The 16,175-nt window shown below is 41.4% G+C and overlaps 1 protein-coding gene across 3 annotated transcripts in view; it reads left to right on the plus strand.

Annotated features, from left to right (window-relative positions):
* The window catches only part of Dcaf5 (DDB1 and CUL4 associated factor 5), a 92,460-nt gene that overhangs the window by 50,742 nt on the left and 25,543 nt on the right, over window positions 1-16,175 (plus strand). For all 3 annotated transcript variants that reach the window (XM_040742827.1, XM_040742829.1, XM_040742828.1), the window contains exons 6-7: window positions 2,113-2,326; window positions 15,797-15,863. In XM_040742827.1, coding sequence (XP_040598761.1) covers window positions 2,113-2,326; window positions 15,797-15,863 — 281 coding nt within the window. The remainder of the gene's footprint in view (window positions 1-2,112; window positions 2,327-15,796; window positions 15,864-16,175) is intronic.

The following is a 16,175-nucleotide window of genomic DNA, read 5'->3' on the forward strand; positions in this document are numbered from 1 at the left end:
ATTCTGGGTGTCTCTGTAGTACTTGGAGTTCTGGGATGGTTTTATGTCTTTCCTCCCTTCCATCCATTCTGCCCAGGAGGATTGCAGGCTGTTTTATCCCAGCCTCTTTTCTACATGCAGCTGGAACACCACAGCATTCCTCCCCTTGGAGAGACTATGCTCTGGGAGGGTGAGGTAGGCATGACTGTGGCCGGAGTTGGCAGGTTGTTCTTATGACCATGGTGGGTTGGCAGCAGTCATGATGTCTTCAGGGCAGCTCTTCCCATAGGTTATCTCCATTGTCCTCTTTATCTTCATTATCACTCTCCTGCCCCTCCCCCTTCCTTTGGATGACTCAGGAGGCCGTAGAGTACTTACTGCTTTTGCGGAGGACCCAACTTAGACTCCCAGCACCCTTGGTAGCTCACAGCCATCTGTAACTGCAGGTCAGTGAGACTAGTGCCCTTTTAGGACTCCATGGTACCAGGTACACACATAGTCACATTCGCATTTGCAGGTAAAATACATGCAATACATAAATTAACGTAAATTTAAAATCTAAATCTGGGCTGCGTATGTAGTTCATTTGGTATTGTTTGCCTACCATGCATGAAGCCCTAGGTTCAGTCTTCACCACATACAAAGCTCCTGTGGTGGCACTCACCTGTAACACTGGCACTCAGGAGGTGGAGACCTGGGGATCAGTCAGGCAAGTCAGGATCTTGTCATCAAAAGAAGTTATTTAGAAACATGTTGGTTTTTTTTTTTAATTTTGTGTGCATTGGTGTTTTGCCTGCATGAATGTCTGTGTGAGGGTGTCAGATCCCCTAGAACTGGAGTTACAGACATTTGTGATCTGCCATGTTGGTGCTGAGAATTGAACCTGGTCCTCTGGAAGAGAAGGTAGTGCTCTTCAGCTCCCACCTCCATCCCCACCCCACCCCCGCCAAAAAAAACTTAAAATTTTTTTTTAGCTATGTGTATGTGAGTATACGTGACCCGTGTGCCATCGTGCATTCTGCAGAAGTAAGTTTTTCCTCTGTCACATGTGTCCTGGGAGCTGAGTTTGAGTATCAGGCATCTTACTGGTTCATCTTTTAACAAATTGAAAATAAAAATAAATACTTCTAATGCTTGTGTAAGCATTGAAAACTGCCAGGAAAAAACACTGATGATTCTTGTGTTTCTAATACAAAAGAGAAATAGATTGCTTAAAAATATATTATTAGTTAATCCCCAGCACTCTGGAGGGAGAGGCAGGCAGATCTCTGAGTTTGAGGACAGCCTGTTCTTCAGAGTGAGTTCCAGAATAGCCAGGGCTAAACAGGGAAACCCTGTCTTGAACCCCCAGACTCCCCCTCCAAAAAAGAAAATCCATTATTGGACAATGGGATAGACACTACTCCCTTCACCACGGTCTTTCAGGTATCTATTTTGGGCATGGTTAAACAAATAATTAATAGTTTTAATGTCTCCTTTTTTTCAAGATGTGTTGATACCTTTGGTATTAATTTTTTACATATTTGTGTATGTGTAGAAGTCAAAGGATAGCTTTCAGGTGTCTGTTCTTTTCCCACCATGTGGGTCCCAAGACTTGGCAGCAAGTGCCCTTAGTACCCACTAAGCCATCTTGCCCTTAGTAATCTTTTCTTGTAAAATTATTCACAATTTATCTTTGGAGGTTAAAAGGGATGGTGACATTTTAAATAACTTATTTTAATGTAACCAAGGAGCCTTTCCTTTCCTTTCTTTTTCATTTTTCTTTCAAGGAATCATTTTTGTTTTGATTTGATTTGATTTGGTTTTTTTGGTCTTGTTTTGTTGTTGAGACAGGGTTTCTCTGTGAAGCCCTGACTGTCCTGGAACTCCTTCTGTAGACCAGGCTCTTGAACTCGGAAATCTGTTTGCCTCTGCCTCTGAGTGCTGAAATTAAGGCATGTGCCACTACTGCCCAGCTTCAAGGATCCATTCTTAGCATACTTATTATATTCTAATAGGAGATGCTCTTGCACTTAAATGCCATTTATTACAGGACTGCCTGGACACATGTAAAGAAGCTAATTCAGTGTGTCTTACAGGCTTTTATCCTATCTGCCTCAGATTTATTTGATCCTTGTGCTTTTTGCCTTCCAGTTCTCTCCTGCGCTATGGTGGCAACTTATCTCTCCAAAGTGCCATGAGTGTGCGATTCAACAGCAATGGGACCCAACTCCTGGCCCTGCGGCGGCGCCTGCCCCCTGTCCTCTATGACATCCACTCCCGCCTGCCAGTGTTCCAGTTTGATAATCAGGGTTACTTCAACTCATGCACTATGAAGAGCTGCTGCTTTGCAGGGGATCGTGACCAGGTCAGTGCCTTCGCCATACATATGTATGTATGTCTGTGATGGTGTCAGATCCCCTGGAACTGGAGTTACAGACAGTTGTGAGCTGAAGACCAATCAGTGCTCCCAACTGTTGAGCCATGTCTCCAGCCCCTTATTCTTATATTTTTGCCTCTTAGTGACTGTCTTCATCCAGGATGCCAGGGGTACAGTCATTCAAGGCACATCCTGTAAAACCAAGGCTAGCTACATGGTTCTAAGCAACCACCTCTGCCACATTTGTGAGTGATTTTGAGATTCTAAGAATGTGCCATTTTAAAGAGAAGCTTGTGGCAAATTATACTGCCAGTGGAAGACATTTCAGTAACACAGAGATGAATGAAAATCCACACACCTTCCAGAGACATGTATCTTGGATAGCATGGCCTCAGCATCCTTGTTTGAGAAAAACATATTACGTAGGACTGTCCAGCCCTAGATGTGTGTTTCTAGTTTGTTTGTTGTTGTTGTTTTTTTGTTTTGTTTTGTTTTGTTTTTTTTTGGTTTTTACGAGACAGGGTTTCTCTGTATTGTTTTGGAGGCTATCGGTCCAGCCCGGCCTCGAACTCACAGAGATCCACCTGCCTCTACCTCCTGAGTGCTGGGATTAAAGGCGTGCGCCACCACCGCCCGGCTGTTGTTGTTTTTAATTACTGGGATTAGAAATACTATTGTTGATTTAATGGGGACAGTTTCGGGTCTGGAGAGAAGGCCTAGGGGTTAAGAGTATTTGCTGTTCTCCCAGAGGACCCAAGTTGGGGTTCAGGCAGCTTACAACCACCTATAACTTCAACTCCATGGAACTCTCTGTCTTCTCACCTCTGAGAGCACCCACACATAGATGCAAAATTGTGCTCATAAATAAGCTAAAAAAGGTGGCAGTTTAAAAGAGAAACCCTGTCTTGAAAACAAACAAACAAACAAACAAAAAAATTCATTGAGAATTTCAAAACAAAAAAACAGAATTCTTTGAGAATTTCAAAAGACCTGGTTTTCTTTTTTTTTTTTTTTTTTAAGACAGGGTTTCTCTGTACACCCTTGGCTGTCCTGGAACTCACTCTGTAGATCAGGCTGACCTTGAACTCACAGAGATCTGCCTGCCTCTGTCTCCTGAGTGCTGGGATAAAAGGTGTGCACCACTACCACCCGGCTAAGATAGTCACCTTTTATAGGTAGAGAATAGGATTTATTCTCAGTTTGGAATTATAGGGTCTACTTAATTGAGACCCATATTGAACAACACTAGATGGCCTCAATTAGTTAAGGGATGTCACCTCAGGAAGGCCACAGAACCTAAATGATTTTGTTTTTGTTTGCCTGTGCCGTATTATAGACTTCAAAAACAATTGTGTATATGTGTCTTCATGAGTATATGGGTAACATGTGCATTTTTGAGCCTATGGAGACTAGAAGAGGGTGTTGGGTTCTCTGGAACTAGAGTTAACAGGTGGTTATGAACTGCCATGTGGGTGCTGGGAACCAAACCCAAGTCCTCTGCAAGAGCAACAAATGCTGTCAACCATTGAGCCATATCTCCACTTTTTTTTTTTTTTGGTAGCTCAGACTGGCCTGGAACTCACCATGTAGCTGAAGCACCTTAAGCTTGTTGATCCTCTTTTCCTGAGTCACATGTGAGGTTACAGCTGTAAGTCACCAAGCACAGTTAATGCTGATGCTGTCTGTTCTGGGGGTTGAACCCAGGGCTTTGTGCATGCTAGGGAAGTACTCTGTCAACTGAGCCACACCCTCAGACACAATTTTTTTTTCTTGAGTGGAAAGAAAATCATGTTCTAGAGATGAATAGGATTCAACTTTGTTATGTAAAATGATTGATTTGATTTTGTGTCACTGTAGAAATGTCAACCAGGCCTCCTCATCCCTTTTTCCTTTGTTCACTGTTTTTGTTGATTTTTTTCTATCATCTTTTAACCTGTTATACATGGGATTATTTTCTCATGACTAATATGAATATACAATAAATGTAATAATTTCTTCTCTTACTGCCAAGAAAATAGGCTGAAGGAAAGATGGAATAGGTAAAGAAAGTAGATGTTATATTTTTTTCAGACTATATTAGTTAGCATCCAAAACCTATCCTCTGCCAACATATAGGACCCTGGTCTCAATCTTAGCACTGTGAGTATTTTGGCCTGATGAGTCTCTTGCTATAATGGGTTGTTCTGTGCATTGTGAGATGGGAAACAGCATCCCTGGCCTCTCCTCATTAGATGCCAATAATGTTATCCTCATTTGTCCTCCTGAAAGACCAAAAAAAAAAAAAAAAAAAAAGGCCAAACATTGCCAAATGTCCTTTCCTTTAAAGAGGAATATATTCCCTAATTGAGAAACTGATGTAACAGATTGTAAGTATCCAGCATGCCCAGAGGTACTTAGGTATTGCTAGAAGCAGAATCATGTAAAATGGGTTTTGCCTTGTAGATTAATATATAATGATAAAAAAAATTGAGTGCCTTTTGATTTTCTCTGTTCGAATTTGACTAAGTTATTTTTATGGCTTTTATCCTAGTGGGAGTTTATAGACATTATAGTTTCTTTGATAAATTACGTTGCTTTTTGGTTACAGTAAATGGTTTTTCTTGGATGAAGAGTATGTGAAAGTTATTGACTCTGGCCTTGAATTAGTCTTCAGTCTACTTGTATCCCCCTTATAGATTATCAGAGACATCTAACCCAGTGTGTTAGGAAATAGATTTATGTTTGACATTTTTGTTCACTCCTTAGGGACTAAGAACATAGCTAACCCATCATTGTCTTGTCTCCAAGACCTAGGATATAGTAAGAGCACAATAAACACTTGCTGAAGTCACCCTTGAATACTTTGATCAATGTGTGGTGTTTAGCTTTCTGGACAGAAAGCTTCTACAGCTGTAAATCAGGATTGATAATCATTTCTCCCATTCAACTTTTAGAGGCCTTGATTAGGGTGAATTAAGTAAAGGATTTATGGTGAAACTAGTCAACTAAGCTCATAGTTTAAGTGTACAGTTTTAAGTGCCAGACAGACTTGGAACTTGTCTCTGAAAAGTGATTCATAGGCTCTGACTTCCTCCAGTCAAGGCTTACTCAGCAGCAGCCAGTTCACTGGGATCACTACAACTGGGAGTTTTTTTTACCAGTCCAGACAGGATTTTCTTGCTGCTTTTAAGTTGCTTGGGATAGGGTCTCAATATATTTGCCCAGTCTGGCCTCAAACTTGCAATCATAATGTCTCAGCCTTCTAAGTGGGTAGGATTACAGGCATTTGCTACTACATCCATCTTTATATTAACGTCATTCCTAGGTCTATACTCTGAAAACTCCTGTACCCTGGGGCTCTGTGTTGTACACTCTTCATTTAGTCATAGACAAGATAATCATCCTAGAGAGGAATCTGAGAATTTCCATAATAGGAATGAATGAACATAGATGATCCCATCTATGTGAGCCAGCCTTCTAGCTTTTAATTACAAGGAAATTAGTCAGGCCCGTGAATGGATTCAGATATTGTGCCAGAGGGCCTGAACTGATTTATACATATATATATATATATGTATATATCATCCTACATTCAGTAGGTAGTCCATTTGCCTCAGAATAAAATTAATATTTTGAGAAATAAGACCAAGGAATAAAGTAGAAATACTGCTGATCCCACTTCATGTCTTATAAGTTCTAATCACAGAGCATTCAGAGGTCATTTTGAACCAACTCTCCCTTTTTGAGAAAGCTGAGGTTCAAAAAGGGAAGGTGCCCAAATTGTCACGTGTGTGCTTACAGCCAAGCAAGGACTAGAACTCAGGCTCTTAGAAGCAAGATAGACTACAAAACTGAGTGAATTTGGAGTATACAGTAAGTGGAAACTATAGGAAACTGGAAAGCCTGTATTGTGTTAAACTATAGGAAACTGGAAAGCCTGTATTGTGTTAAACTATAGGAAACTGGAAAGCCTGTATTCTGTTAAACTATAGGAAACTGGAAAGCCTGTATTCTGTTAAACTGGGGTGGCTTCCACTCAATTTCAGTCCATCACTATCATGACAGCCTCTTTGTCGCCAAGTACATGGTTTTTTCTTTAAACAAGGTAGATTTTCTAGTAAAATCTAGTAAAATCTTTTTTTTTAATTACTGTAACAAGTTGATACCTCATTGTTGTAATAGAGCAAATCTGTGTATTATCTGTATTTTGATATGGGCCGCCATGAGATCTCTGTGCCTTACTCCACAGGGTATTTTATCTCCTATTTGCTTTCATGGTCTGTCTTATTAATAGGTGAATGAAAACAATATTTCCTAGCTTTGTGCCTTTTAAAAGTAATGAAGCAGATGTTTGCTGAACATTTATTATGCTCCAGATGTTATGGTGGATCAGTTCACACGATCTTGCGTGGTTTGATTTTTTGTCAAAGCTCTCTGTATAGTTTTCTTTCCTTAATTTAGGCTGGCTACTAATGCATGGCTTATATCTTCTGTATTTGAAATATCCAAATTTAATATTATTCACTGCCAGATTGGGTGACAGTAACATTTGCTCAGTATCAGCAGAAACAAAACCCTAATAATAAATTTGAGGGTTTTTTTTCTTTTTGAGACACAGTCTCACTATGTTGTAGCAGGCTTTCTTTTGGCCACCAACCAGCTCCCAAATCAAGACACAGAAACTTTTATTAGTTATGAATGCTTGACCTTATCTTGTGCTTGTCCCAATAGCTCTTATAACTTAATCTAACCTGTTTCTCTTCACCTACATTTTGCCTCAGGGTTTTTTACCTGTTTTCATTCTGTATGATCTACTCCATGTCTGTCTGGTTGGTGGCTGGCCCCGGGTGTCTCCCTTTCTTTCTCCCTCCTTCTCTCTCCCTTTCTCCCGAGTCTAGATTCCTCCTTCTACTTATTCTCTCTGCCGCAGCCCTGCCTATCCCTTCACTGCCTAGCTATTGGCCATTCAGCTTCTTTATTAGACCAATCAGGTGCCTTTCGGCAGGCAAAGCAACACATCTTTCTTTACATCGTTAAACAAATGTAACACTTCTGTACATAGTTAAATATTCCACAAAACTATGTGGCCCGGGCTGACCATGAACTTTTGGCTTAAAGGAAGGGTTGTAGCTCAGTGGTGGCATACTTTTCTTCTGTGTGTAAGGTCTTAAGATTTGATCCCCAGTAACAAAGGGAGGGGGAGATAGATTGAAGAGAACTTGTTTATTAAATCGGCTGTTTTGAATTCTTTTAAACCTTGGGCCATTTTGAAAATCTGAGAGCTGTGAACACTATCAGAAAGTGCATATAGCCAGACAATGGTGGCACATACCTTTAATCCCAGCACTTGATAAAAGAAGGAAGATCTCTTGAGTTCGAGGCCAGCCTGGTCTACAAAGTTCCAGGATAGCCAAGGCTATACAGAAACCCTGTCTCAAAAAAAAAAAAAAAGCACCTGTATATAACCACATAATATTGGAGATAATAGTAAGGATTTACAGGACCCCTGGGACCTGAATGCTCAGCTATTATCAATCTTGAACTTAGCAATCGGGGAAAGCCCACTAATAATAAGTATTCAGCTGAAAACTAACACAAGGTAATCTGGATTTGTTCTTAGGTTAGGAACAAGTGGAATTGTTGCGATCTGGTAACACAGCATGACAGTTCTCCTTTAAACACAACCCTAGCTAGGAGTGTGGCCCCACTTGGAAACCTCCGCAGACATTAATGAAGCAGGATGGGTCATAGTTCTGCTCTGCCTGCCAACCTCCCTCAACATTTGACTCAGTCAGTAGCTTTGCCTCCTTCTCCTGCTTCCTCAAGGTTTGGAGGAAAGGGAAAATCATCTTCTTGAGAATACTTAGAGCCTGTACTTGAGTAATGCATATAGTTGGACTCGAGTGAGACAGTCCAGTCCCTGTCTATCAAAACTACGGCCAGTGGAGGGAAGACTAGGTACTGATGCCATTTGGCTAATGCCGCTTCAGCCCAAACCTTGGTTTCCAAAAAGAATTTCCACAAATTCTTATCTTCAAATAAGGCTTGCTTATAGCAGCTGCTGCTGATTTGGACAGAGCATTTTGTAAAAATTTTCTTCCCTACTAATTATTTGAATATTATCAGCTGCTGTTATGGAACATTTCTTTTATTAATCTATTTTCCCTACTCAGACCTCATAAAGTTTGGTTATTAATAAACTAAAGAAGTCTAGGAGTTTAATAGAGCTGAAATGGCAAGTGATCCAAAACAGTGAGAATATCTGACTCCACATGCAAAGATAATATTCTTATGGGTAGGAATATGTATATATGCTCCTCCTCTGTGTTTGAGTATGCATATATGCCCCTCCTTTGGGTGAGTATATGCATATGCTCTCATCCTCTGGGTGTGCATATATGTATGCCTTCATTAAGAGCCAATGCAATTTGTCTATCATCGGTTAAATCTGTTGCTTGCCCTTTTCCAGAGAAAATTTGTTCTAATTGTGGCAGGTACTAGTATAAATAAATGGTATAATCAGATGTGTAATACAGCTAGCAAACCTTCCTTTAGAAATGATCTCTATAAAGAATCTATCACAAAGTTGTGCAGTTTTATTTTTTTCCCTTCTAACAAAGGTCAGGGAAACTAAAGAGCTGTGTTTAATTAAATAAAAATAGCTATTTCTCTTCTATTACTGATCCTGGCCAAAGAGCCATCTGGTTTTCCTAGCCTAGTCAGTAGTTAATTAGACAGACATGCCATTTACTGGAGAATAATCAATCAATTACTGTGGAAGGAGCCTTTGGAGAGAACTAAGTTGATCAACGCACAATGAGTAGTAACTGATGGATGTATTTCCTTTGGTAGACATCAGGGAACATTGAGAGCTGTGCAGACATGAAAACCACACACACACACACACACACACACACACACGCATCACATTTTTGTGTGTGCTTATCTTTCCATCCATCCAGCCCTCTACATAACTGTCAAGAGAACAAGAGGTTTTTTTTTTCTCTTACCAAAGGGCCTGTTGAGATCTCTTCTGAGTATTAATTATACTATGTCTAGTGATTGGCATGTCTCTTTTAATTTTTTTCCTTTTAACTCAGATTATTTTTTGTTGATAACCATATTTATAAAAATCATATAAAATAAATGACCCAGAGACTGATATCGGAGTTCAAGCTTCAAGCTGAAGTTCAGAAAAGCAAAGTAGTGGACCACTAGCTTCTTACCTCCACCTCAGGCTAAAAGGGCTGATCCTGTCTCCATGAGCTCTCACCAACCTCAGACTGTTGCCTCTCCTCAGTGTGGCTGGAGAATGAATGCCTCCTACTCCTCTTGCTCCTGTCTTATATACCCCTCTAGTGCTGGGATTAAAGGCATGTGATCTGTTACTCTTTTAGACTCTTTTATATGTATGCCTGGGTGACCTTGAACTCAGAAAGATCCATCTACCTCTTGATCCTGAGTCCTAGGATTAAAGGTGTGTACTACCACCTCCTAGCTTCTAGCTACTGGAATTAAAGGTGTGTGCCTGGCTTCTATGGCTTGTGACTGACTTTGTTTTCTGAGTCCTCAGGCAAGCTTTAATAAATCATAAATAATATATCACTACAATGTAACTGCTAGGAATTTGCCTGTACTCTAGATAGTACTTTGAAATCAATTTTTCTGTAATAAGCTTAATCTAGATCTTTATTTATCTTCATTAAAGTGTGTCTTGGAAAGAGAAATTTCTAGAGAAAAGTTGTTATTTAAGAGATGAAGAAGGGGAAGATTGTATGTTAGTTACTTTTCTATCACTTTGCTAAAACACCATGAACAAGATGACTTATAAAAGAAACTAATTTGTCTTACAGTTTCATGGGATTAGGGCTCACAATGGTGTTAATGAAGGAACAGATGAGTGCTCACATCTTGATTCACAAATAGTGATAAAGGGGAGGGAGGGGGGAGAAGAGAACAAGCACATCCATAGTGACACACATTTCTCCAAAAAGCCATACCTCTTAACCCTTTCCAAACAGTTCTACCAACTGGGGATCAAGGATTCAAGTATATGAGCCTATGGGGACTGTTCTTGTTCAAACCATCACAAATGACTCAGTGGTTAAGAGGACTTGTTGCTCTTGCAGAGGACCCAGGTTTGAGTTTCAGCATCCACATGATGGCTCACAACCATCTGCAACTCCAGTTCCAGGAAATCTGATACATGCACATGGTACACTTACATACATACAGGTAAAACATTTGTACATAAAATACATTTTTAAATTTTTTGTTTGTTTTTTCTAGACGGGGTTTCTCTGTGGCTTTGGAGGCTGTCCTGGAACTAGCTCTTGTAGACCAGGCTGGTCTGGAACTCACAGAGATCCGCCTGCCTCTGCCTCCCAATTGCTGGGATTAAAGCGCCACCCCCCCCAAACCCGTACCATCCCCTATCCCATCCCCACTTCCCACCACTCCTACCCCCAGCCTACATGGTTCATCTTAATAGTGGCCTTGAATTCACTGTGTAGACAAGGCAGACCTTGAACTCCTATTCTTCATAGCCCTCCTTCTAAATTCTGGGGTTACAGATGTGAGCCACTATACTTAACTTGTCTTTCCAGTGATCTTAGAGTCATGCTCCAACCTACCTGTTAGGTTTTGTTTTGTTTTATAGTCCATCAGACCTCTCACTCTTCAGGTCATTGCTTATACAAATTTTCACTCACGTGTTTTGGAATGACTTCTTAATTTATTGTGTGTACACAATATATGAGGGCACATTGTGTGCACAGAGGTAAAAGGGCAAGTGTATGGAGTTGGTTTTGTCCTTCTACCTTTATGTGAGTCCAGGGATCAGCATAGGTCACCACACTTAGGTGACAGATTTGTTGCTCCTGAGCCATCTCTCTCTGGCCATACATTTACGTTAAAAAATATTTACTGCATGCCTTTAATCCCAGCACTCAGGAGGCAGAGGCAGGTAGATCTCTGAGTTTGAGGATGGCTTGGTTTACAGAGCGAGTTTCAGAACAGCCTAGGCTAAACAGGAAAACCCTCAAGTGCCCACAGAATAAGGTCTAACCCAGTTGACTGCCCAGCCTCATTTTCCTTGCCAACTAAACTACTTGATGTCTTAGGTGACATTGGGTGGCTTTATTTGCCCCCATCCTCCCCACCTTTTGACATTTCCTGAGGCAGGGTCTCACTTCAGCCCAAGTTGGAAGGACAGAACCAACTCCCAAAAGTTGTCCTCTGAGCTCCACATGCCTTCTATGACACAGGTGGCCATTCAATACACAGCACATATACACTTAAATAAATAACGTCACCGAGGGAAAATCCCACAAATTACTGTGAAGTTTTACAACAGGACTGAGGCAGGTGATATGACAGTTCTAAGTCAGTCAAGGCTAATAGTGAGACACCGTCTCCAACAGAGGTGGGAAAGGAGGGAGGGAGGGAGGGAGGGAGGGAGGGAGGGAGGGAGGGAGGGAGGGAGGGAGGGAGGAAGAGGAACAGCACGTGAAGAGAGGAGGAGGTAAGAGGAGGAGTCAAGGTGGTCAAGGAAAAGGGAGAGGCCGTGTAAAGTCAGAAGATCGAGAGTGCAAGGCTATTTTTAAGTTGGAGGCCAGCCTGGCCTATACAAGACTCTCTCTCTCTCTTAAAAATTAACCAAAACAAAACAGTTTTTAAAAACCCAGTTGAAATTAGGTGTCAAGATAAAGAGAGTATTAGAGCTGGGGAGATAGCTAGGTTGGTAAAGTGCTTGTATGTAAGTATGAGGATCCAATTCCAGCACCCCACACTCCAGCCCCAATACTCTCATAACCCATGTGGAAAACTAGATCATGATGGCCCAGTCTTTAATCCCAGCAATATGGAACAAGAGATACCAAGAGAAAGAGAGAGAAATTACACCTCTGTTTTGATTTAGTCCAGATCATTATTATCATCTATGAATGTTAATGAGATCATGTACTGTAGATTTCTCTTGGTAGTGACTGGCATGAGAGCTCTTCTGTTTTTGTTTAGTTTCCCTTGTGCTCCATAGCAGACTGCTTTTGAGAGAGCCCACCAGGACTTAGTGCCTTGAGCACTAACCATTTGGCAGTCCTCACTCAGTCTGAAACTTCAACCAGTCCAGTCCTCCAGTCCTAGGAGGCAACCTTAGGAAAGGAGATTCTTCCTGTGGTGATATTAAATGCCTTTCTACACCAGGCCCACAGCTTTGAAAAAAAATCAGGGCCTGATGACAAAGGCTTCTGATCACAAGTTCAAGGCCAGCTGGGGCAAGCTAGTAAGACCCAGTCTCAAGACAATGGTTTTTTAAAGACTGGGGAAAGAGTTGAATGGTTGAGTACCACTCAGAGTATGTGGGGCCCAGGTTCACGGGCTAATTAATTTGTTGTGCTTTTTGTTTTGTGACAGGATCTTTCTGTGTAGCCCAGGCTGACCTGGAACTCTTGTGTAGTTTAGGCTAGGATCTTCCTCACTCAGCTCTTTGCTTCAAAGCCTTTGGAACACTTGGATTACAGGTTTGAGACATTACACACAGTTTACTAATTTATATTTGAAATAGCTCAGAATTCTCTGCCCATTTTTGGAATAGTCTTCTCCTAAATAGCCACATAATTTGCTTCCTCATTTCCTTCAGAACTTTGCTCAGAATGCTATTTTATCAGAGAAGACTCTGTGAACACCCCCCCCCACACACACACAGACACACAGACACACACACACACACACACACACACACACACACACAGGCACACACACACACAGAAACAAGCTGCCCCACCACTCCCTAATTCTCTACCCTGAGATGATTTGCTGTTCTTTTAACATTTACCCACCCTGGAGCATCATGTATCTCTTTTCTTTCTTTGGTTCTTGTTTTGTTTTTTGAGATGGGGTTTCTCTATGTAGTCCTGGCTGCCCTGGGACTCAGTAGACCAGGCTGGCCTTGAACTCACAGAGATCCACCTGCCTTTACCCCTGAGTTCTGGGATTAAAGGCGTATGCCACATGTATGTGTTTTCTTGTTCCTAGTTTTGTTCCATAAGGGCAGGGACAGGGTCTCTTTTTGCCAGTTCTGTATTTCCTTCCCTGGAACAGTGCTCAGTACATAGTAGACACTCAATATAAATATTTGTTTAAAGAATAAAAGAATGAACTCATTTTTATTTCAGACTCTCCCAGTTAACAGTATCCCAGGCAGTCAACTGTTAATGTTGGCAGGAGTCCCACAGACAACCACTAAATGCCATAAATGAAGTCCTCAGGGCATCTTGTAATTCCAGTGTTGGTGAGCACTTACACAGTCTGACTAGATGTCAGTGGGTCGAGACCCCCTCTCTGGAAATTATCCCAAGCGGTTCTGTCCTGGTAGAGGGAAGAGAGGTTTTAGGAGATGAGCTATCAGAACTTATCCCCAAAAGCATTTAAAGCACTCTAAGCATTTTCTGTGTGTTCGAGGAGCTAGCATATTACAGCCAACAGGCTTAACTCTGTGGGAGCATTTTCTTCCTTCTAAGGCTGTCTTCTGAGTCAGCATTCTGTCTGGGCTTAGTATTCACTGGGCTCTGCCCAGCAAAGTACTGATCCTTCAGTAAAGTAAGACCTCTGATAAGCATAGCCTTGCTGTACTTTTTAATATACATTTTGTTGTTGTTGTTGTTGTTGTTGTGATTTAGTTTGGGAAGGGAAGAAAGCAAGAATTCTATGTCAGGTTTACAGCCTCTTTTAAGCAGGACATGGAACAGCGAGATATTGACTAGTGAGTTTTATTCCATGCATATATACATACATACATGCATATATGCATGCATTTGTAGCTGATTCTTTTGTGTTCTGACTCTGCCTCTGTCTTATAGTGGGTTCAGTTTTCAGGTGTAACTAATTCTTTGGAAATTCAGGAAGCAACAGCAGGGCGGAGAAGTGAGAGGGGAGAGGAAGACTAAAGGAGCCGTCTTGCCTGAGGGGGGAATGTAAAGCACAGACATCCACATCAGGTTCTTTTGTTAGCACAGGAAACTAGGCTGCTCCAAGCTGCTCCTGTGCAGCTCTCATTTCTTGGAGTGATCTGCAGACAGACTTTGGAGAAAGCCTTTGACAAATAGATGTGGAACCTGGCAGTTGGCAGTCAAACAGAAGGCGGTCCAGGGATAGATAGGGGGCTGCACCAGTTGATCCCACAGGCTATAAGGAGAGTCATCGCTATTTCTTTGGCCCCCGTGACTCTGAAGCTAGCCTAATGCTCACACTGATCGTCTCGACTCTCATTATAGTTTAAAAAACCCATCCCCTAGCCTTCAAAAACTTTGAAGAGCATGAGTGAGAAGCAAAGGTAGGACAGTTACAGTGAAGCTATGCTCTCCTCAAAGTCAGGGCATTGAGGAGAAAGCACTGATTTAGGATCTTCACCTACTAAATGAAAGAACCAAGTGGGTTGTTCTCCAAGAACAAATGGTGGAACCCGCATGAGACCCTAATGTCCCTTATCTACCACCTAAGTGGTTGGCAAATCACTATGTAAATTTGCTCAAGACCCAGAAACTCAAAGGGAACATATTACACTCCAATTGAAAAGTTTCCTTGCAGTTCGAAAGTTGGAATTCAGGAGCCCAGGAATTTCACAAGATTAACAGAAACGATTTATTCACTCACTTCATGCTAACCCAGAAGGGCTGATATGCCAGCTACTCTGTTGCTTACAAAGGCATGCAAAGTGACACCTCAATTCCTAAGGGGCTTGAATCAAGTAGACAATGTAAAACATGTAGGTATACAAGTTGCTAGGTTCCGTTAAAAGAATACAGACTCGGCAATTCCCAGAAGAGTTGTGAGACAGGATCAATGTAAGCACTAGGCTAGTTTCAGAGAACGTCATGAAGGCCAAAGATGCACACAATGTGTTTATGAATCTAATTAGATCTAGCAATAATGACCACTTTCAGACCAGGCAATTTGAAGCTGCTACATAAAAACAATGCCATGTCCTTGGCACTGAGTCATGTTTGGGTTGGTGGCAGCTTGCTCCTCCAGGATGTCAGGGGGGTGCAGAGAAATTTAGGATGCTTGACCTCATGTTAATGATCTCTATGAAGATCTTAGTTTTTATTTCCTACCTTGTGGTCTGTGAATATTTGTGCAAGGCCATTTGCTTTGTGGCACTTTAGATATATGACAGTTTATACTGTTTTTTTTTAATTGTGGGGGGGAGAGGGGAAAGAGAAACAGTGACGTGATGCACATGATCTGTTATTGCCCTCCACTGTGGGATCTGGAGACCAAACTCAGGTCATCGAACTTGCACAGCAGTTGCTTTTGCCCACTGAGACATCTCACTGGCTCTCTTTTAAATAGAATTTCTCTTTACAGAATGATATAGGTATATCACAAGGCTATATGTTGTATTATATATGTAATTATATATGTATTATATATAATCTCTCCAACTATAAAATATGTGCAATGTCTCTTTTGTTCCAACAGTATATCCTTTCAGGCTCTGATGACTTCAACCTGTACATGTGGAAGATTCCTGCAGATCCAGAAGCAGGTTAGTATGTCCCACTGTGGGTATGCAACTCTAGCTGGCTGTCTTGTCCCACAGTGGCATGCAGCTCCATGAGAGAATACTATTACAAGAGACGAATATACTAACTTAAAAAAACAAACTTTTTTTTAGATTTTTATTTTATGTGTATGAATGTTTTGCATGCTTATGAATGTATGTATATACAAGAGACCTGAGGTCTCTTGAAACTGAGGTTACAGCTGATTGTGAGCCACCATGCGGCTGCTGGGAACCCAACCTAGGTTCTCTGCAAAAGCAACAAGTGACTCTCGACTGCTTAGCCTTCTCTCCAAC

This window comes from Mesocricetus auratus, unplaced genomic scaffold, assembly GCF_017639785.1.
Source record: "Mesocricetus auratus isolate SY011 unplaced genomic scaffold, BCM_Maur_2.0 Super-Scaffold_15014, whole genome shotgun sequence".
In the NCBI taxonomy this organism is placed as follows: domain Eukaryota; kingdom Metazoa; phylum Chordata; class Mammalia; order Rodentia; family Cricetidae; genus Mesocricetus; species Mesocricetus auratus.